The 22,595-nt window shown below is 35.6% G+C and overlaps 2 protein-coding genes across 2 annotated transcripts; one reads left to right on the forward strand and one right to left on the reverse strand.

Moving 5' to 3' along the window:
* The first annotated feature begins 5,178 nt into the window (after positions 1-5,178).
* Positions 5,179-14,576, forward strand: LOC137927634 (uncharacterized). Its single transcript, XM_068771387.1, has 5 exons — positions 5,179-5,245; positions 8,348-8,462; positions 8,728-8,886; positions 13,580-13,671; positions 13,864-14,576. Exons 1-5 carry the CDS (start codon positions 5,189-5,191, stop codon positions 13,990-13,992), a joined length of 552 nt encoding a protein of 183 aa, XP_068627488.1. The 5' UTR covers positions 5,179-5,188; the 3' UTR covers positions 13,993-14,576.
* A 237-nt stretch (positions 14,577-14,813) lies between these two features.
* LOC137927635 (uncharacterized) lies at positions 14,814-21,573 on the reverse strand. Its single transcript, XM_068771388.1, is given in 1 exon segment — positions 14,814-21,573. A coding segment is annotated over 1 exon segment (1,428 nt). The 5' UTR covers positions 21,377-21,573; the 3' UTR covers positions 14,814-19,948.
* Between the last annotated feature and the right edge of the window lie 1,022 nt (positions 21,574-22,595).

The raw sequence follows: 22,595 nt of genomic DNA on the forward strand, positions 1-22,595 counted from the left end.
CCACTTTCGCGGAAAGGCTGGAAAGCTGAGAACGCAATTCTGTGTTTTCTTGCTCTAACTTCTCGACGGTGGAGTCGCCCGCCGTCCTGCGCGACATCTCCTCCAATGCTGCCTTGACGTTCCGCGCAGCGAGCCTCAGGCTGCGCACGTACGTGCCCTTGAGGTTGCTGGACCAGTCCGTCACCTTCTCGATAGCCAGGAGGTTGGTCTCTGCATATTGCCGGGGATCAGCACATGCTCGCAATTCGCGAGCCAACTGCTCCTGACTCGGGAGCTCTTTCTTCGACCTAGTGCGCAATGGCTGCACAGAGGGGTCGAAGAGTCCCTCCTCGTCACTGTCGGTTCCGCCGACCGTTTCCGTGCCCTCGGTCTCCTGGTCAGAATAAGCCGCATATTTTGCGGCCACAGCACCAGGGCTCGGAGGCTTAGCCTTTCTCTTACCGGCCCTTGAGAACGCGCCAGGGCCGACCGATGCGCGAGAGGCGTCTGATCCGCCCTCGCTTTCTCCGACCGTACTAATCGCCAAACCGGCGGAGCGCATAGATCGCCCGCGCTTATCACGTACCGGGCCTGATAGACGGCCCGGCACCTCCGGCTCTTTAAAATTTTGGGCCCCGGATGTTAAGGGCCCAGCGGCAGACGCTGAAGCGTTGCCGCGACGCAAGTTTTTGCCCCCCCCCCAGATACGGCGGGGCTGCCTGGGCAAGGCCCAGGGGTGGATTCTCCAGCATCGCTGGTACCACCCTGGGGAAAATTTGTTTTTTTAACTGCGTCCATTATTTTATTTTTTTTCCTTTTAAGGGTGAGGTCCCTTCGCGCTTGTGACTGAACTCCCTTCCAGCCATTCATGCCGTCGGCACGGTCCAACCTTGGGATTAGGGTTATTTTTGAAGAGGTTTTCTTCCTCGCAGCTCCGTACAGGTACGGAGCCCCCGGTCCCTACTGGGATTACGGGTTGTCCGGTGTCGGCAGAAGCCGAGTGCGCCTGGCACATCACCGCACTGGTCACATCCTCTGTCTCATCTCTTAAAGATGGGTACGGGATGCTACCTCAAGCCTGAGCGGCTCGTCTCTCGGACTGTGCAGTCCTTGGCCGTTTCTCGGTTCTGGAAAGAACCGATGGTACGCCCCTAACCCTGCCAGTTTTGGTCCACGCCGGAACATGCCCAATACCACCCATATCTGGGTGGCGTTCCCCTATCCGCCACCCGGGGGACGCGCCCGATGGAAGGTCTGGCAACTCCACACGGGTCCAGCCGGACTCAGCGCAACGGGACATAAAAAATTTATGCATGAATATAAGATAATCTTAAACTTGAGATAATCTTAAACTTAATAAAGTCAAAACGGCGCGAATGTACCGAGTGTGATCGTATTGTGGGTAGCGGCACCTACAATCAAGGAAGATTGTAAATAGTATCTACTGGAACATGCGAGATTCATTTTTAACAACACGCGTCATTAATTGAATACGAAGTCTAGTAGTCAAGGTCATTAAAGGTTAGAACAGTTAAATAAGTTTTTATAAATCTTTAAGTTTAATGGTATGCTGTATATACCAGGGTTGAGCAACACGCGGCCCGTTGAACATTTTTAAGCGGCCCGCCAAATATTTCTCAAATTTAATTTATTTTACCGAATTCCCTTATCAATATACAGTTATAAAATTAACTATAATAAAATGTTGATACATATTAAAGATGCTTCCTTCCCTGCGACGTAAAATCGGGTTAAATGGAAAAATTATTGGAGAGAGGAAAGAGATTACAACCAAACTCCGCAGTGAATGATCAAGCCATGACGACGTGCCTGCCAACCACGCAAAGCGAACAGGTCCGATCAATGACCTAAATATATATAGAAAGTCCACAGTTATTTTAAAGAATATAAGATTAACCCTTACAAAATTCCTAACGAAAAAAAGAAACAGACTGGACATCATTAGCCGAGGAGATTTAAGATTAACCCTTACAAAATTGATGCCATATGTTGATAATTTATTATTAAAGCATCAGGTTCATCCTTCTCACTAAAAATATTGACTTATTGCTTATGTTTTTTTATTTATAGTTTATTTTATGTTACGTATATTTTACATAACAGATACAAAATTTTATTTTGAGTATTTTTAATTTATATACAATTAATAAATGTATAAATTAACATGTGTTTTTACTTTAAGTTTTTAACACTAAACTTCACCACAGTTAGAAATTTACAGAAAATCAATATCAGGTAAGTAGGAGGTCTACCCAACACAGAAAAACATGGCAAGGGCAAAGCAAAAAAGTTTGGGGAACTCTGACTTAAACCATCTAAATGTTGACATGTTTTTAAGCATTTCTTTATGGCTGTCTTTGTTATTGTTTATATAGGTGTGACGTCATATGACCGACAAATTCTGTAATTAACTAATTACAGAATTTGTCGGAATTATAAAATACAACACTTAACTAAGTGTTGTATTTTATAATTAATCTGTGCCATCTATAACCCTTTACTCGGTAATGTGTCTATGGAGATACATCAAAATAAAAAAAATCTAGTGCCATTCTTTTTTAAGCGCAAACTTAATATTTTTATTTGAGTGTTTAGATACTTTCTTAGTTTTCTAACACATGTATAGTTTTTTCTGTTGGCCACACTGGTAAGCTGACAAAGTTCACTTTAATTGTAGTTCCGCTATGTTGCCACGCAAGAAGGTAAGATATTTCATAAAAAAAAAAAATTTCACATATTTTATAAATGGGTGCATAAAATTATAAATTAAAGATAAATTTTGCTCTAAAGTAATTACTATGGACGTTCTTTAATTGTCCGGTTGATGTTTCATTTGACTTTTTTAATATATGTATCTCACCGTGCACACTGCACGCTCTGCAGCTTCACTAACAACTTATACAATAGCTGATTAACTATTCATATGCTAATGCATGTTTAGCTTATTTTCCATGGATTGTATGTACATACCCTTTCAAGAGCTAGCAAAGTACTAACATTGGTGCCAAAACACAGTCAATCGTCAAATGAAGAAAGTTCGGATTGTAGAGAAGTTGGGATTATTTAGTTTTAAAAATGTCACGACAGTGCTGAATCTTCACCTGGTTCTTCTTTCTCCCTTCCCTTGAATATCTTCACATACTTTCTGATAGTGAAAACAACTTCACCGTGCCCCAAATTACTGCTTCCTGCCCTCCAGTATCAACGAAACCAGCTACAGAAATACTTTCCTTGGATTCTTCAGCTCAAGATTCTCTTCACTCGGTTTTATACCGTCATCACCAATCCCCTTAGTGAACGTTGTTCAAAATAAAAGGACGGGTGTCTTATTCACGAGTTGTGTGTAATAAAACAAAGTATGTATTGTAAAATGGCATGACAACAAAGTGGTTACTGTGTCAAGCAGTTACGTGTCGGAAATGCCTGTTGGGATCATACAGCGGCATAATAAGGATTCAAATAGGCGAGCTGCTGTCCCCTGTCCCAATATAATTAAGCATTACAATGCGCATACGGACGGGGTCGAGCTTGCAGATAAGTTGGTCGCTTTGTACAAGAGGTAAAAAGCCACCGATGGTACTTACCTCTATATTCCCAAATTTTAGATATGCGTGAATAACAGCATTTTTTTTTTTATGACCCCCGCTATTGGGGGCCTCCCGTACCCCTATCTGATTTTGGGACAGGGACCTTTTGTACAATATATTTTTTCACATTAATTTTTATTTTTATACTCTTCTCTTATTCTTCTTATTATCTTCCATTCTTTTATATCTATCATGCTACATTTCTATTCTTTCGTACTCTTATGCTCTATTTTCCTCATTCTTTCGTCCTCTTATATTTTTTACAATTCTAAGTTTCTAGGTACATTTATCACATTTTATTTTTCTATACAATTAATTATTTATTTTACATCACTTTTGTTTTTATTTTCTTTTGTTTTATACCTAGCTTTTATTTCTGTTTACTGTTTATTTTATGACTATCTTACAATAATCGAGGAATTCATCTCTTGTTTGTTTTCCGCCTATCAGGGAGGCTATTGACTCCTCCCTGATTTGAACCCCAGACCGGCACTCGAAGCCGAACCGGAGTCCCCCGAATGCGGGACACCGGGCCACAAGGTGGATCACGGTCTGGTCCACGCCCGGTTCACAGAAGCACGAGGGGTCCTCCTTGAGCTTAACACCTATGAAGGTACTCAGAGAACCCCCCGTGCCCCGTGAAGAGCTGGACCAAGAGCGCGTCCACCTCGATGCTGCGGAGCACGCGGTAGACTGAGACGGCGTGAATAATAGCTGGATTTTATATCAAAGACTCTTTGCAGTGAATAATGTAAAACAACAAAGCTTAAAGAAGTTCCGGCATCGTACTATACAAGGGCTATTACATTCTAGGAGACAGCAACCATTTAAAAGCTCTAATGCTGTACCACCAGCACCGAAAGAGATAATAAAAGCTCCCTGTCGCCTAAGGACAACTGCAGACGTGAAATATGATGTGTACAATCATTTCCCTATATTTTGGCCCAAAAGACAATGCAAGCTATGCATCAAAGGCCAGGTCAATACTGTTATGTGCATAAAATGCGGTATGAGGTTGTGTCTATTACCGGATAGGAACTGTTTTTCTAATTTCCGCAATGTAAATTTCGAAAATTAATTTAATTCTGTTTTTAGTTTTTTACCGGAGCTTGTATTTTTGTCAAAAATATTAAATGCTAAAGATTTCTGATTACTAAACCAGTTTAATTATAATTGTTTTGAGAGAAATGATTTATTAATAAAATCTCAGGTAATTTGGCAATGTATCTGTAGAGATATATTGTTAGCAAAATATATTTATTTATACTCTTAGCAATGTATCTCATAAGATACATGTGATTTTTTTTAACTACCTTATGAGATTTTTTTTTCTTATTTTTCTAGACATCCTTGGGTCATAAGAGTTAAGTGGTATAAATATTACAATGATATTTAAAAAAATTTAAATCTGCCGAGTTAAGGGTTAAGGATCTAGCAAAAATTAGGATAAATGATTAAACGAACCACCGCTAAATTAGCCTTTTCGAAAATGATTTTTTTTTATTTGTATGTTCAGTGGCAGAATGTGTAGTGAGTTGTAGAACTAACAAGATGTGTAAAAAAAATGTCTATGTTTACGGCTGTTGACGGATCATGTTTCGATGTGGGTAGAAGCTGAATGTGTTATTTTCGTGATGGCTGTTCGTGTTAATTTTAAGGTAATAAGAGAGAATTATCATTAATACCAGAATAAGCATTAATACCACACACTTGAAATTTAACAAAATTAACAAATATTCATAAAAGTCATAACTCATGTTTCCATCTGTCATTGCTTTATGGCTATAAACACTTGTGCTATGCAAAGTATTGGGATGAGAAGGTATTGATTTCCATTAGTTTCAATGTCATCTGCTTTACCTACAGAGTACCTTAGTTGTAAAACAGCATCTCTTTTGTGATTGTGTTACATAATAAATGAAGTCGTTTTGAATTTCTGATTTGTGGGTTGAAGTTAACATTGAGCCACCAAAATTAGCGTAAACTAATACTTAAGATGAAAGTTATATTGGACTAAAAGTGTTTTTGTAATGTACTCGAATGTAAGAGTCCACAACTCTTCTTCTCTGCTTACAAATCATATCTCATTTTCATTATTCTTGGTAAACTTGTTTAATATACATGTTTAAGCTCAGCGGCAGAGTATTTGACTTTTTCAAATTTATTTAAGGAAATTTGTATTAACACTGTGTAGATATGTTCTAACATCTGACAATATAACATATGGAACATATGTTGGCTTAGGCAATGTTATCTTTTTGATTGAGTTACAAAGGACTCTGTGTATGTTAATAATGTAATAGTCATAAAAACAAGATGATTCAGTAATTACAATGGCATTATATTGTGGTTTCTGTGATATCTAATTGACTCCTGGCTTGTGTCTTATCTATGGAATAAATTTACTTTTGTTTATTCTATAGACTACATAAGTGGTTCTGTGTGACCCCCAAACATCTCGGTTATGATTTGCAGTGCTAGTGGAATGGAAGTTTTATTAAGTGTGCAACTAAGTTCTAGATGTTTGTGTATAAATGGCACCTGCAGTAAGTGTCGACCATATTTGAAATATTACATCTAAAATCTCACTTAGCTAATTTTAAGTTATGGTAAACAAATCACTGTAACCAAATAGTGATTTAATTGTGGCATCATTTGCTTTTTTTAATTGTGTACCAAGTCAACATAATTTACAAAAAATGTTACTTTTCTTATCATTTAAAGGAAACATCAGCTGAAGCACATTTATGAAAATTGATGAAAAAGCTACTCCAAGGGCAACATAAGACAACAACATTAGAGACAATGATTTCAAAATTGAGGACTGTTGAAAAGAAAGCCAATAACATTCCAAGAAGCTGACTTGCAGAAATAATTCCACCAAATGCGAGAACAATATGTTTCAGTTACAGCTACAGGAAGTTTGTACAACCACAAAATGGAGAGGAATAACTACAAAATAAAAATTTAAGAATTGATTAAAAAAAAACTGTCTACTTGGCAGTAGAAGAATCTGCACATATACTGTGGTCCACAACTAATAAATCTCAATATTACAAGTTAATAAAAGATTAAATGAGATAAGGCTTCTGCGAAAGAAATGGCATATTAAAAAATATCCTTGCAACAAATAAACCCTTGACTTGAACGCATAATTTACCATGCTGGTAGTGATGGCCTTCAAAATCAACTAGCGGACCTTACTCCATAATATGATTGTAACTACTTGTTTTGGAAGATAACAAAGATACTGAAAAGACTGAAACTACATATACCTCCAAATAAAATGAGAGATGGTAAATCAACAAGAACTGAATGTGAAAGGGCCAGGTTTTACTCGGAGCACCTAATTACTGTGTTCCAGCCCCTGGCCGGCAAGTATCTTAAACATGACAAAGAAGGCCAATGAATGCCTTAACTCACTCTTGCAGATATGGTTGCTATTGAAAAGAGCTAATCTTGAGGAAGTGTGAAGAGAAATGGTTAAACTGTCAGGGAGTAAAACTCCAGGCTAGAACATTCACTGACTGTTATATTCATTCACCAGACATTGCATTGTCTGATTAATATTTGTTCTGTTGGAAGGCACATGGTTTGAGTGATGAGCAGTTATGTTATAAGGTAGCCTTAGAAGACAAACACCATTGTAATGGTATTCTAGTTCTAGAACAATGGGAACACATACAGCGGAATGTGCTTGTATATGCCAGAACTTTGCGCTGCTAATAATTTCATTTGGATGTTGATTTGGACGTTTAAGTATTGCTTATATGTTCGGTGATTCAAAGAGTTAACGAAGTTTGGGAACTGCTGGCGTTTATAAATATTTTGTTGTTTCACAATCAGTTCAAATTGTAATATATATAATCATTACATAAACTGCCACACACTTGTTCCAGGCTTATTCTTATGTTTAATGTTTTAAAGTAAAAAGGATTGTGTGTAAAGCTAACATTTTTATGCTTGGGACAATTAAAATAATCATGTACTTATAATGATTACAATATATGTATTTATTTTGGTGTATGCTATACTATTCATAATCAAATGTAAATTGTTGTTGTATGGAAGATCAATGTAATTAATTGGTATTTCTTGTAAATATTACTTGACTACAGCTACCTAATATATAAGTACCTAAATATTATTATAATTAATGTTAATTATGATGTATTATTGATTATATTTGGAACGCAGAGGACATTTGCAATATAAATAACTTGAGTCACTTTATCCATAAAAAGTATTCAATTTGAGTTATTTTTATTATGTACTGTACAAACCTAACACTTGTGTGTACGTGAATGGGAAAAATCCATTTCTCCCTAAATTTGCTAAATAGTATCCCTGTGTTAAATTAACCATTTTTTTATTCGTAAGTTTTATGTATTAAAGATGTGTATTATTTTTCATGTAAACAAAATAATCTTAAAAATAAAAATTGTTTCTATTCTGTACATTGGTGTAAATCTACTTTGTGTTTGTTTTGTATGTCTTGTGAACCACGCCTTATAATTTGGGGGCGCATGTAAGATGCAATTACCAACAAACTCGACATTGCATAGATATAATGAATGATTAGAATATTATAGGTTGTTCAATTTTATTTACTTTAAGAAAAACAATTCTATACTTCCTCGATTTTGATTTTAATAGTTTGTCATTAATATAGATGAATTATAAATGGCTTATTCATTAGTGCTAGTTTGACTTTCACAGTTATTATTAAAAACCTTTAAATGATTATAATATTTTTACAGAATGCCAATTCAGGCGCCGCAATGGACGGACTACCTCAACTGTCGGGGTTGCAGCCAAATACTCTGCAAACACTGCCTCAAAATTTTACACAAAAAGCAATGTCCCTTCAATCAGGTACGTGGTGTGGTGTACATGCAGACTATAAATTTATATTTAATTTGCTTTAACCTTTACTTCCAACACTGTCCAAAACTCTCCAGGTGTTTATCAACTTGTTTAAAATTCACCACATATTGATCAGAATGAATGTCTTATCTTTAAGTTTCTATTTAGATGCAACAGCTGCATTTTTCATTTACATGGATCTTTTGCTCTTTCATATAATAGTTATTCATATTTACTTAATGCAAAATAGTTTGATTCCATTTATATTTTACAGACAGTAATTCAATCCGAACCCGAGCAACTAGTAGTGAATACAGCTCTTCTACTATTAGCGGGATGCCCACCCCCAGAACAGCCCCATCACCCGCCATGTATTACTCCATTGTGCGGTACACGAAACAACTCGCATTTTGTCTAAAACTTTGTGGAAACGGTGAGTGTTTGCATGCTATTTGTGTATATCTTAAGAGTTTATTTTGAGCGTTTATTATAGTGACTTTATAAGTAGAGCAGAGAAATGATTTTTAGTGATTTACCTTGTACAATTTGAATTACAATCATAATGTGAACCAAGTTGTTACTTGATATAACTGCAAGCTGTAGGAACAATCTTTGTTCGTAGTCAAATTCTGCAGAAAGGCATTCTGGTGGAAAAATACTTCTGGTGTTGGCCTCGTGTCTGTCTTATTAAAAATAATTTCCCAAATTGTTCAGATAATCAGAGAAACCCTTAAGACCTATGACGAAGAGGATGAAGGATTTTAATGGGCTATGTATTATCTTAAACAATTTAAAATTGCATGATTTAATAAAAAAAAATATAAAAATGAAGAATGTGGAGGCGAACACATTATTCCTAAGATGTGCTTGCTATCTTCTATGAAATGTGCTATGGCAAAAACATTTTGTTCATGAGTTATATTGTAAAAGCGCATATGCAATAGCTATAAAATTATCATGTAGTTTTAATCCATTGACAAGATTTCAATAATCTTGCTCTGACAAAATGGCCATGGCCTATTTAGAATTAAGTTTTTCTCCTATTTCCAAGTTTTTCTTTAATTTTAAATTAAACTTAAATATTTTCACCCGTAATAGCTTGAGCAGTAACAGATTTTCATGAGCAATGCAAAGGAAACTGGTTACTCTCTTACAATGCACTATGATCGATGAAGAGGGTCGCGGGAGGGCTGCGCGGGCTGCTAGATCCTTGGGCGAGAGGACTGTCACCGAACTTATATTGCAGCATCAAGTAAGTTCTATTGTGTTCTCTTTTGAACTTTCAGAACATAGTTACAGCTTTGCGATATTCCCACATGGTGACCAGGAAAAAGCGAGCCGACCTTTATGATGTTGGTAGTACTGTTAGAACTTAAAGTGAATGAAAAAAAAATGGTATGTCCATTTTTTTTTCATTCACTTTAAATGACAACACTTCTATGAACTTAAATATGTCTTGAAAACCTAAAACGGAAACAATTTATGATTTTCGGTGAAATCAGAAGCATCAGAATTATATTTTCTATGATACCAAAAAAAAAAGGCTAACATGTACCGGGATTTCTAATGCACAAAAAAAAACCTTCGGAAAGAACTGAAATAGTATTGAAATTGATTACTTTAACACTATTCCTACCAGGACCGGTCAAATGACCGTTTTTAAATTTTCAATTGGAATTTCCTACATTCAACGTATGTGAATCGCCTTTAAACTTTACCACTTCTCCTCATATATATGTATGATATATTTTTCAATGTTCACTTATTTTTTATTGTTTATTTTCCGAGAAAAATTTGTAGTCTGTCTTACCTACCACCACCGGTCATTTGACCGGTAGTACGATTTATACATTTTTGTAATAGTTTCTCTCTAAAACTCAATTCCAAAACCATAAAATCGAGGAAATAAATGATATCGATGCAGAATGTTCTAAAGATGATCAGGAAATTATGGACATGGAAAATGACAATACGGAAAATTATGATCCACTTGAAACAGATTCGAACACCGATGAGAACGAAGAGAATATATTTCGAACGTACGTAGACGACGAAAGAGGAGATTTTTAGTTAATTCCGATAGTGAGAATGAGGAAGAAGTAAGCGAAATTGCGATGGACGGAACTGTTTGGCAGGAAGTAAAAATGGGGTCTAATCCATAATAATCTAAGCACCTGGTCATAATATTTTTAGAGAAAAGTCAGGCCCGACTGGGTATAGTAAACGGAATATTATGAAAGGGAAAGTTAGGACGGCATTTTCTGTGATAATTGATAAGAATATAATCGAACTTATAAGAAAGTGCACAGAGGCAGAGGCATTTAGAGTGTTGGGATATAAATGGGAACTGTCTACTGCAAAGTTATATGCATTCTTTTGCAATTCTGTATGCACGCGGCGCATATGAGCCTAAGAATATAGATATAACACTTCTATGAAATAAAAAGTGGGGCCCGCCTTTTTTTTCAAATACTATGAGTAGACATGACTTTACGGAGATTATGAGATTTATTCGATTTGACGACAGAAATCAACGAAGCCAACGGTTACAAACCAATAAATTTGCTATGATTTCCGAAGTTTGGGACAAGTTTATTGACAACAGTCAAAATTGACCATAAGCCAGGACCATGTATTACTATTGAAGAACAATTGTTTCCAACGAAAGCAAGGTGTAGATTCACTCAATACATGCCCAATAAACCGGACAAATTTGGTATGGAATGCACAACTCCGTACAAATTGAAAAAAATGACACCCGAATACGGAAGACAATTCCATTATATAATTGCACCAAATCTGGCGTAGGTGTGACCGACCAAATGGCCAGAAATTATTCGGTAAAATCTAAATATAAATATATAATAAATAATCTCGGATATGGCCTTTGCAAGTATTTTTTAATATCTTGGATTTAGCCGGGATAAATGCATGGGTGTTATATAAAGAAACTACGGGAGAAGAAATTACAAGACAGGAATTTCTATTTCAATTTGCAGAAGAACTTGCCATCGCAAGTACAAGTACAGGTTCTCGTGAACGGAAAACATGTCAGATAAGGTATTGCAAAGGTATTAAGACGAACAAAATCTGTCTAAAATGTAAAAAGTACGTATGCGGAAAATGTACAGTTGAGAAGCCCATTTGTAAAAAATGCGACGAAATAGAATAGAATGTAGATTATGTACTCTTGAATAAACGAAAATATATTTTTATACTGGTAAGCTGTCTATTGGTCTGCATTCAATATTGAAAAATATAAGTTGTGAAAGACCGGTTAGGTCAGGTCAGGTCAGCCGCGGTAGGAATAGGTATACGTTAAGTGTCGGTAGGAATAGTGTTAACAAATTCCAAGTGCAAACGTGTATTCGAGTAACAGTACTTATGTGTCATTCATTGAACAGAAGAAAGGACTATGTCATTGATAAGAGAACCGCAATGAATTATTTAACATACACATAAAAACATGGCAGGGAAAAATTTATATCACATGGGTACAAAAGCCTAGCAATTACAGAGGAACTAAAAATATCAAAGCAAATAAAATAATCAAAAGATTTCAACATTGAATGCCGTAAAGAATATGAGAGCCTTGGTGCATATAGTTTAATTAAACTTCTATCAATACAATTTTATATGCTATGGAACATAGAAACTAAGAACTATAAAAAAGAATTCAGAATAGTAGAAATTTGTGAAAAAGGAATACTTCTGAAGCTGGAAATTACAGACCTACTGTCCAGAAAGTATAAGTTATAATCAGAATACACTCAATGGATCATTAAAACTGAATATACTTCTGAAATAAAAATAGAAACTAAACAGCAGACCATTGTTCGGAACAAGATCAAGGATTGAAATAAAGGATAGGGTAAAAACAAAATTGTAAATAAAGTAAACAAGTAAATACATGAAATAAGAACTAATATAATTAGGAATGTGGATAAGGAAAGAAAGGCAACATATAAAGGAAGATCATAATGTGGATAAAAAGAGATTTTATGGAGGATGTGAGGAACTGTGGCAATTTGTGAACATAGAAAGGGGAGAAAGCAACAAAAATAAAAAATGAATAAAATAAATTTACATGCGTAACATCTCTACCCTAAACAAAACAGGAAAAACGATAAAAAAAAAAAACTGAATGAGACCCTTACTTGCCAAAGACATACCACGGTACTTTAAAATACCATCGAGAAGCCAGACAGGTAATACAAATAATTATTAACAATGAAGGACTTCCTGAACTGATGATTTGCAAAGTTTTGTTTACCTCTGACTTACAAGAGACATTGAGAGAATTTGATGGAGAAACCTCCAAAAGGGTCCAGAAATGTAGATTAAAATGATACATTGGCTCGTTTGTGGTTCGGTGTTCGTTCAAACTTTGGGCCAAATGAAGATCCATTGGATTAAGTCCCAAGATATATCAGAGAGAGAAGGAGAAATAATAATAATTAACAAGAAAAAATGCAGAGCACAGAAATAAATTATAGTGATTCTATAAGTCTGAAAAACAACAGGAATATAAAATGTTTTTAAGCTTGGACTTATAAACCTGCCAAAGGTGACTTTCACAGTACACTAATATCAGATGGACCATTGACATCATACGCTAAAAAAACCCTGGAGAAAAAGAAACATCCATGCACCTAGAAGGCATGGGCTGATGAGAACAGGGAATGTTTGGACGAAATTAAGTGAGGTAAACATTGAGCATACCGGAGGCCTATACCAAAGAGACACATAAATTTTAATAAAAGAAGACTAAAATTAAACAATAATTGAGTAAAACTTTGGAAATATGGAATAAATTTCTTATTATGTCAGCACAATAGACTTCATGCTATCAACAGTTATTCAACTGCCACCAAGCAGCACCAATAGGGAAATGAACAAAAAAACAAAGTATATATACAATAAACAATGATTGCTTACAAAATAAGTTTGCAACATGGCAACACTTCAGTAATAATATGTTACAATTGTCTGACAGGTAGGTGTTTCATTTACCAAATGGTTTAATGTTTGCCATTTGTTCTTGCCACAAGAAGAAAGAAAAATATTGTTATCATATTAAGTATGTTCACCATTGCAAAACAGTAAAAACTGAAAAACTGTTTCAGAACCCTCAGCAGTTAAGCGCCAACTCGTGGGCGGCGGTAAGAGTACGGGGCTGCTAGTTCCTAGGTCCGGCCATGCAGGAAGAGGTTCTCAGGTTAATTTTACTTACCTTAGAAGATGGCTCAACTTTATCTAGAAAGGTACATTTATGGTCACCCGGTTGCTGTTCTTAGCATTGTCCAACACTGTTTATTGTTTTTGCACACACAACATTACATAAGTTTAATTTATGTCAACAATCGCGACACGTGTACACATATGCTAATGTGACTCTTCGTTGATGCAGCTGAAGGACGAGTTCCGGACGTACGAGGCGCTGCGGCGCGAGCACGACGCCCAGATCATGCAGATCGCGACGGAAGTGAGGCTGCGCATCGCGGCCGACCACTGGAGTGCGCTGCTCTACGGCGACTAGGCGCACAAGAGTCACATGCGGAGCATCATCGACAAGCTGCAAACGCCGCAGTCGTTCGCGCAGTCCGTGCAAGAGCTGTTCATCGCGCTGCAGCGCATCGCCGACCCGGGGATACCTCGACCGCCTCGCCAACATCGACTCTTCTCCAGATTGGTCCAGCGTCGGGTGTCGCATGTCACCCTCCATCCGACCCGCCGCCCTTTACTTCAACGCTTACTTCAAACAAACCCAACGCATTGCTCATTGTCCTCCTCAAAGACAAGTCCTTGCTTAACGACGAGGACTTGTTTGCGTCCCTGTGCCATCAACCACTACACAGCTATGATTCGTCTGAAAAGGTACATGTATACTATATTGTATTCTATATGCTGATATCGTCCCCAGCACGCTGGAGCTTTGCCTTAAGATGGCAGTGTTTGCAAAGGTAGATGAGGTTTCATTTTCCTAGCCTAATTCACTGCTGTATTGGGATAGAATCAATGGATATCAGTAACTGTTTTCATTTAAAGGATCTTTTTTATTATTTCATTTGCATGAAATACATTTAAGATAACTTGTGTTGCTGGCACCTTAAAGTAGTTAGTCTGAAGGAATTGTGTTGTATAAATAAATCTAAATGTTGTCAGATCATCTTTATTTAAAAAATAAATGAATTAGATGTTTTTCACATTTATTTATTTACTCTATTGGATACTCTGAAATATATATATATTTTTTAAATAAATCCTTAAAACCTATGTTTTTAATTTCATTTTTCTTTTTCTTTTTCTTTGTGTATGGACAGAATTGACTGAGTTGCTTTTGTAATAAATATGGGGAAAGCGCTCTTGTATTTTCTATGAGAACCTGAGAAATATTTCTTCAAAGTTTATTTACATCTCACTGTAGTATATAGATGCCATTATGAAAGAATATTTGCCATCTTGTATATAGTGACATGATACAGTTGCTGCAGACATTTTGAGACATCTAGTAAAAACGCCACAAGTTGTTTTGGCAATCTTTGATGTCAACCTGACTGTTGGGTTTCGATATAAAACAAGCACATTTAGTTAATTATTTAATGTTAAGAAATCAAATATGTTACACTTGTCAAATGTCCGTTGATGGTAGATGCAAAAAGAGATCGTCTTTTGTTAGAAGCCGGTGAAAGACGCCGTGCGTTCCGATACACGCACTCAAGAACAAATAAAAAGTGTTACGTTCGGATACAATATCGAACATTCTGGGCCTCTAGATGACATGTTAACGACTGTGAACTTAATGCTAATAATATGAATGAATACAAGAATAAAATATGAATATTCCAAATGACAGTTAAAACTGAGTTGAGCTAAAGCTTAAATAACGATGCTGAAATAGTAAATGAGATTAATCAAGCTGAAGTCAATAGACCCAGTGTCTTGATTAATTTAATTATTGCTAGGTAACAAAATTAATTTGTTTATTGGCCTTGTGTATTGACCCTTACATGTTTTTACTACTACAGATCTAACTAAACCATCTTTGGAATTTTTATTTACACTAATTACTTTACCTAATGGCCAACAAGCAGGTGGTGTGCATTCTTCCTTTAAAATCACAATTTCTCCAATATTTAAATTATCTCTAGCTAGCAACCACTTGCTTCGAGGCTGTAATTCTGATAAATAGTTACAATAAAATTGAGACCAAAATCGTTGCTTAATGCTTGTTATTCTTTGAAACAAACTTAATCTATTTTCTGTCTTATCCAATAAACTAGGTTCGGGAATGTCTGAAATCGGGGCACCTATTAAGAAGTGTGCTGGCGTTAAACATAAAGCATCAGATTCTGGCACATCTTTTAAACCTGTAGTGATCTCACTATCACTAGTCACTTTGTTATTTAAATTGTTTTTTATCAAAATTTTTGTTTGCCAAAATTTATATTTACATTTATTATTGTACAAAAGATTTTATTTACATTTATTTACAATATCTTGTGTAACCTAGTCATTTGTACAACTTAAACTAATAAATAGATAAATATTATAAAATATGAAAAACATTGTAAACTTACCTAAATTCATTTCAACTATATTTACTTGTAATTGTTTATGTGTATTCAATAAATAAATATTCGAGGTTCAAACTGACAAATCGACTTTGTATGCAACATTTATTTTAGTAGTTTAGCTGCGACATTTGCTTGCCGGCCGGCTATGTAGGTCACGGCCCGCCGTCGCCCGCGCAACCCCCGCTCACTCAGTGCGGCGGCTGCGCCGGCGCGGGATCCAGTCTCGGTACGATTTTGACGCGGAGCGCATATCAGTTTGCACCTCAACTTTCTCGCATAAATACGTTGTTTCTTTGGTTTTAGTATAAGTTTTCCCATTCTGCCCTCGCACCCTCTATTCTTCTAAAAAGCTTTGCTACGTACCCACGCAGCCATGCTTTAAACCACATAGCGGCCTCGAGTTCAGGACTCCCTCTATCTGGACCAATACAGTGTTTAATAATTCATATGTTAACTTACTATTTCCTAAATATCTTTTCAACAAAGATTTTACTGATTTAATGCCTGCTTCATACAGTCCGCCCATATGACTAGCTAGAGGAACTGTGAATTTCCACTGAATCGATATTGTTGTGCAAAAATCTATTAGTTGACTGTATGAAACATCATCTTTGAACATCTTAAATAACTCTTTTAACTCGCTGTGAGCACCTTTAAAGTTTGTTGCATTATCTGAATAAATATACCGACAAATACCTCTTCGGCTAATTAATCTCTTCAATGCATTAATAAATGCTTGAGCTGACAACTCTGTGACTAACTCGAGATGTAAAGCTTTCGTGGCCAGACAAACAAATAAACAAATGTAGCCTTTCACGTATCTACAATTACGACCCATAGAGCTTCGTATAAGAATTGCTCCACTAAAATCAACACCAACATGCAAGGAAGGACGTTCTAGATTCACTCTTGGAGAAGGCAAGCCTGCCATTTGTTGCTCACAGACTCGCGCGCTAAACCTGATACAGCGAACACATCTATGTATGACTTTCTTCACCTCATTTCTACCATTAATTGGCCAATATTTCAATCTTAAATTGCATAATGTGTTTTGTATACCTGAATGTAGTAATCTGTAATGAACCTGCTCTATAATGAGTGTAGTGATGTGTTCCTTCTGTGGTAGTATGATAGGATGTGCGTGATTGAAAGGTATGTTAGCATTGTCAATGCGACCTCCTAAACGTAATATTCCTTCCTGATCCAGTATAGGGTTCAGTTTCCTTAAGGGACTAGACTTCAATACCGAGTTTAGGTTAATTGTACTACTATGTAATTCTTGGATTTCTTTTGAAGTGTTTCTTTTGGATAGTTTTAATTACAAAATTATGTGCATTATGCAACTCAGAGGTAGTTAAATGCTTTCCTTGCGTTAAGGTAGTCTTTTTACGAACTAAATCAATAAACCTGAATACTAATGCAATAACTCTAATTTGCTGAATTTAGAGTGGTTCTGAAAGTAATCTAAAGTAAATGATTCGTTCGCTTTTGAATTAACTAAAGATACGAGTGTAGGAGTAGGTTCTATCTCAGCCTCAACCGGAATGGAATATGAATGTAAATCTTCCCAATCCTGTGGGTTTTGAATAGCCCAGTCTGGACCATTCCACCATAACTTTGTTTGCTGCAATTGTTGAGGTGCTATTCCTCGTGTGAGTAAATCTGCTGGGTTAAGTTTTGTATTCACATAATGCCACGTTTCTTCCTTTGTTAACTCAATTATTTCCATTAATCTATGTGAAACGAAAGTGTGTAATTTTTTGTATGGAGATTTTATCCAACTCAAAACTATTTGTGAATCTGTAAAAAGGTATGTATGATATATTTTGAAATTTTTAAATGTTTCTAATAATCTGTTAACTTGTCTTGCTAATAAAAGCGCACCACAAAGCTCTAAGCGTGGAAGCGACAGTGTTTTGATAGGCGCTACTCTGGTTTTTGCTAATACAAGTGAACAAGTTGGCTTTCTGTTAGGATATGTTGCCCTAAAGTACAGACAAATTCCATACGCCTTGAGAGAGGCGTCGCTAAAGCCTAATAAATTTATTTCAAATGGGACATCACTAAAGTAATATCTAGGTATTATTATCTGCTTCAAATAGGGAATATTATTATAAAACTCTAACCATGATTTCTTCATATCTTCTGGAAGCATACTATCCCAATCTAATTTTAATTTCCATATCTGTTGAATCATAATTTTTGCTGTAATAATGCTTGGTGCTAAAAAGCCTGTAGGATCATAAATTTGTGCAATGACTGACAATACATTTCTTTTTGTGAATTTTAATGTCTTTGTTGTTGGAATGGCTATCCCTAATAAATCATTGTGTGGTGACCATTCTATGCCTAAAGTTTTAATGGCGCTATCTGGTGTAAATTCATAACTAACCTGCTGTGTTGATTGATCAGTATTTAAAATATGTTGCAAAATTAAAGGTTCATTAGCTAACCATTTGTGAAGTGTGAATTTACCTTTATCTAATAGCTGTATTAATTGTTTGCAAATTGCCTGTGCTTTTACAATTGTGTTTTCTCCACTTAAAAAAATCATCCATGTAGCATTCTAAGCGTACTACTTCCGCTGCCTCTGGAAACTGATGTTCGTACAACTTGGCCAAATGTCTAAGGGTACGACAAGCTAAGTAAGGCGCGCATTTAGTGCCATATGTGACTGTTTTCAATTGCAGGCATCTTAAGGGGTGAACTTTGGACTCTCTCCAAAGAATCCTAAGAAAGGGCCTTTGGTTATCTGATACTAATATTGTTCTAAACATTTTAACTATATCACACGAGAAAACATACTAGTACATACGGAATCTGAGTAAGATGTCCAGTACATCATTATAAATATTTGGACCTTCCCAAAGTATATCATTTAATGAAATTCCTGTTGATGTCTTACTACTTGCATTAAAAACCGTTCTTAATTTTGTTGAACGACTTTCTGGTTTTAACACTCCCATATGCGGTAAATAACAATGGTAACTGTTTTCCTGTGACTGGAAATTTGGTATATATTCAACATGACCTAATTCTACAAATTCATTAATGAAGGCTTTATATTGCTTGTACAATAATGGATCCCTTTGAAACTTAGATTCTAATATTAATAAGTGTTTATATGCTATATTAAATGATTCACCTAGATCATGTATTTTATCTGATTTCATAGGCATGTCTACCATGAACTGACCTGATTTCAATTGTGTAGTTGTGTCTAGAAAGTGCTGTTCACAATATTTTTGGTCTGGATTAAGTGCACTTTTTGGTGTAATCTCTTCCTGTTTCCAAAATCTAACTAATAGTTCATCCGTAGATGGTTGCTCTGTCAGATTTAAGCTAATATATTTCTTAGTTGTATTAGGGTATTCTGAAGGTATATTTCCTGCTACAACCCAACCAAATACTGTTTCTATTAAATGTGGATGATTTGGACCAAGACTGATTGTGTTTGAAAGTAATAGAGAATAGAATAATTGTGATCCTAATAGAATATCAATTTCACTTGGTATAAAAAAAGATGGATCTGCTAGTAAATTTTGTTGTTGTTTTGGAATTTTCAATGCTTTTATGTTTATTTGTTTATGTGGTAGTGGTACAGTTATCTTATCCATTACAATGAGATCTATGTTTGTGCTGTAATCTGAAAGTCTAGATGCTATATTTGTGTTGATACATAGCTGTGTTTGTTTACCAGACTCTCCTATACCTTGAATTATATGTTGATCATAATAAAATTTGATGTTCAGTTGAGCAGCTAGTCTATGTGCAACAATGCTGACTTCACTGCCCGAATCCAACAAGGCTCTTGCATTATGCCATTTGCCTGATGAATCCTCAGTCTTAATTAGTGCTGTTGACATTAAAACTTGATTAGATAATGTGGTGGGCATACACACTGCGGAAGGTGTAATTTTATGTTTTGTTTGTATTTGTATGTAAATTTAATGATTGATTATGCAACAATTGCTGCTGTATGTATGTTGGATCGTTTATTTTGCTTGTTTGTGCATCTTTGTTTGATATTTCTGTTGTTGTAAAAGTATGAACTGATTTTTCTAGCGTATTGTGTGACTGCGGTGTATTGTTAGTAGGATTTATGTGTTGATTTGTATTATTTGCTGTAGCTGTGCTTAGTGTAATTGTGTTTGCTTTTTTAGGTGGTTTTGTTAGATGTATCAAACTGTGATGTCTGCCATGACAAGTCTTACATGTTCTACTAGAACATTTATGTCTGTGGTAATATGGCTGTAAACAATTAAAGCATAAAGAATTAGATTTAATAAACTCAATTCTTTGATTAACCGTACATTCTAAAAAGTTAGGACATTGAAATAGGAAATGTGTACCTTTGCACATTGGGCATTGTATATCTGAGGAATTTGTAGTGGATACATGTGCAAATTTTGGATTGACTTTATTTTGAACTAGGAATTTTTCTGTTTGTTTATCACCTATTAATTCATGAGCTGTCATTCTAAGCAACAAAAATTCTCTTAATTCTTTCATTTGTGGTATAGAGGTTTCTTTTCTGTTTAATTCCCAAGCTGCTCGCAGAGAGTTATCTAATTTTTGAGTAATAATATAGATTAAAATTACATCCCAATATTTAACTGGTAAATCTAAAGCTGACAATGAATCTAAACTTTGTTGTAAGGTAGAAACAAATTGTTTTAAGTTAAATTTAGTAATAGTAGGAAAATTCATAAAGTTTTTTAAGTGATGGTTAACTATAATAGTCTTGTTTTCATACCTCTGTGTTAATATGTTCATTGCCTGGTTATAATTTCCCTCTGTCAGCAACAAGGAGCTAATAAGAGATGCTGCTTCTCCTTTCAACGACGACTTGAGATACTGTAGACGTTGGAGTGGCGGTACACTAGAACTATCTATGGCACTCTCGAATAGGTTTCTGAATCCTGCCCATTATTGAATCTCTCCACTGAACTGTGGTAGTTCCAATTTAGGTAACCTTATTTGTGTATTTGTTTTCCCTGTCCTGTTTGGCGTTTCTCCATGTGTATTTTGTGGTGGTTTGTCATAGTTATCAAGTAATCTATTTATTGCTGCTTTTGTAGCGTAGAATCTTTCTTCTAATGCTTGTCTTTCCGCTTCATGATCTGTTGTTTCTGCTGTTCCTATAGCTGCTGTTGATTCTGTTGCCTCTATTTGCGCTTGAATCACATCGAACCTGTCTGCCAGTTTTTCTAACTCCTCCCGTCTCACACGTAGCTCATGTTCATCAAATGACACTTCTCCTGCTGCTAATTCCTGTACGTATTTTGTTATGCGTGTTAACTTTCCTTTGATGACTCCTCTCGCCACAATCAATTCCTTAGTCATGGTCACAATTTATCTTCACCCGATGTGCACCAAGTGTAATTTCCTTATATATCTATAGTTGTGTGTTGATACGTATTGTATGCGGAACGTCTCGAAGGCTCGAAGGACCAGAAATTAATGTTGGGTTTCGATATAAAACAAGCACATTTAGTTAATTATTTAATGTTAAGAAATCAAATATGTTACACTTGTAAAATGTCCGTTGATGGTAGATGCAAAAAGAGCTCGTCTTTTGTTAGAAGCCGGTGAAAGACGCCGTGCGTTCCGATACACGCACTCAAGTCCAAATAAAAAGTGTTACGTTCGGATACAATACCGAACACTGACACTGACTAAAGAATTCTGAAGAGATTGAAAGAGGCACATGGTCGACTGTAGCATATATATGGTATGTAAGGCAGATGCATTCTCATCTCTACCAAACTGATGAAGACCACACCATTTTTCATTAATTAACTTAAGTTTTTAGATAGAGATTCAAACCAAAAGCTCTGCCCGGCAGTAAAGTCTGTTATTAATCAACCGGCTGCATATTTGTCACTAAAACTCGGATTGCTGGAAAATGTTTATACTAAATTTCCGGCCTGCATTTTTTCCTTTTAAGTAAAATTTTGAAAAAATACCGAATTTCTTAATAATATTAACTAATTTTAACCAAGGAAAACTAATAATAAAGAAATCAAAACAATATTGCACTAACTTGTTTCTTTTTTGAAATATAACCTTTTCAATGTTGTCAGAATCAAACAGATACAAATGGCATAGACAAAAAGAGATTTTATTACAAGTTTGTATATTAGAACAGTTTTAGATACCACATTTAATTAATTAAAACAGCAAGGAGAATAAAACTCAAAGCGCTTTTAAAAACAGAAAAGCAATATATTAATCAAAAAGTAGCTATCACGTCATAAAGATTTAGTTATAAGTTAATTTCATAAGCTTTTAGGTTGTTAACGCTGAAATTGCAAAATAATTCAAGCTCGTTTTGCTAAATAGACGACCTTTTATACGACGCTAATTTCGCGTCTCCCAACGGCCTAAACTAATATTATTATATCCGTATCCATTAATTACGATCGTCCTGTCTTTTTGTCGATTTACATAATCTACATCAAGTTTTACTTTAAGCAAAAAACCTCATGAATGATGATATAAAAATCTTTTAAAGAAATATATTTTAACTTGTCATAAATATGCTCTTCTATTAAGTGTTTTG

Source organism: Battus philenor, unplaced genomic scaffold (assembly GCF_028537555.1).
Source record: "Battus philenor isolate CCGP_79_NKW_IND1 unplaced genomic scaffold, ilBatPhil1.0.hap1 SCAF_35, whole genome shotgun sequence".
In the NCBI taxonomy this organism is placed as follows: Eukaryota; Metazoa; Arthropoda; class Insecta; order Lepidoptera; family Papilionidae; genus Battus; species Battus philenor.

What these genes read in the sequence shown, in the direction of transcription:
- LOC137927634 (XM_068771387.1), top strand. Translation starts at nt 5,189, where the DNA reads ATGTGGGTAGAAGCTGAATGTGTTATTTTCGTGATGGCTGTTCGTGTT. An exon ending in TCTAAAACTTTGTGGAAACG is followed by an intron (nt 8,887 to 13,579) that starts GTGAGTGTTTGC and finishes AAACTGTTTCAG; the next exon opens with AACCCTCAGCAGTTAAGCGC. An exon ending in ATGCAGGAAGAGGTTCTCAG is followed by an intron (nt 13,672 to 13,863) that starts GTTAATTTTACT and finishes TCGTTGATGCAG; the next exon opens with CTGAAGGACGAGTTCCGGAC.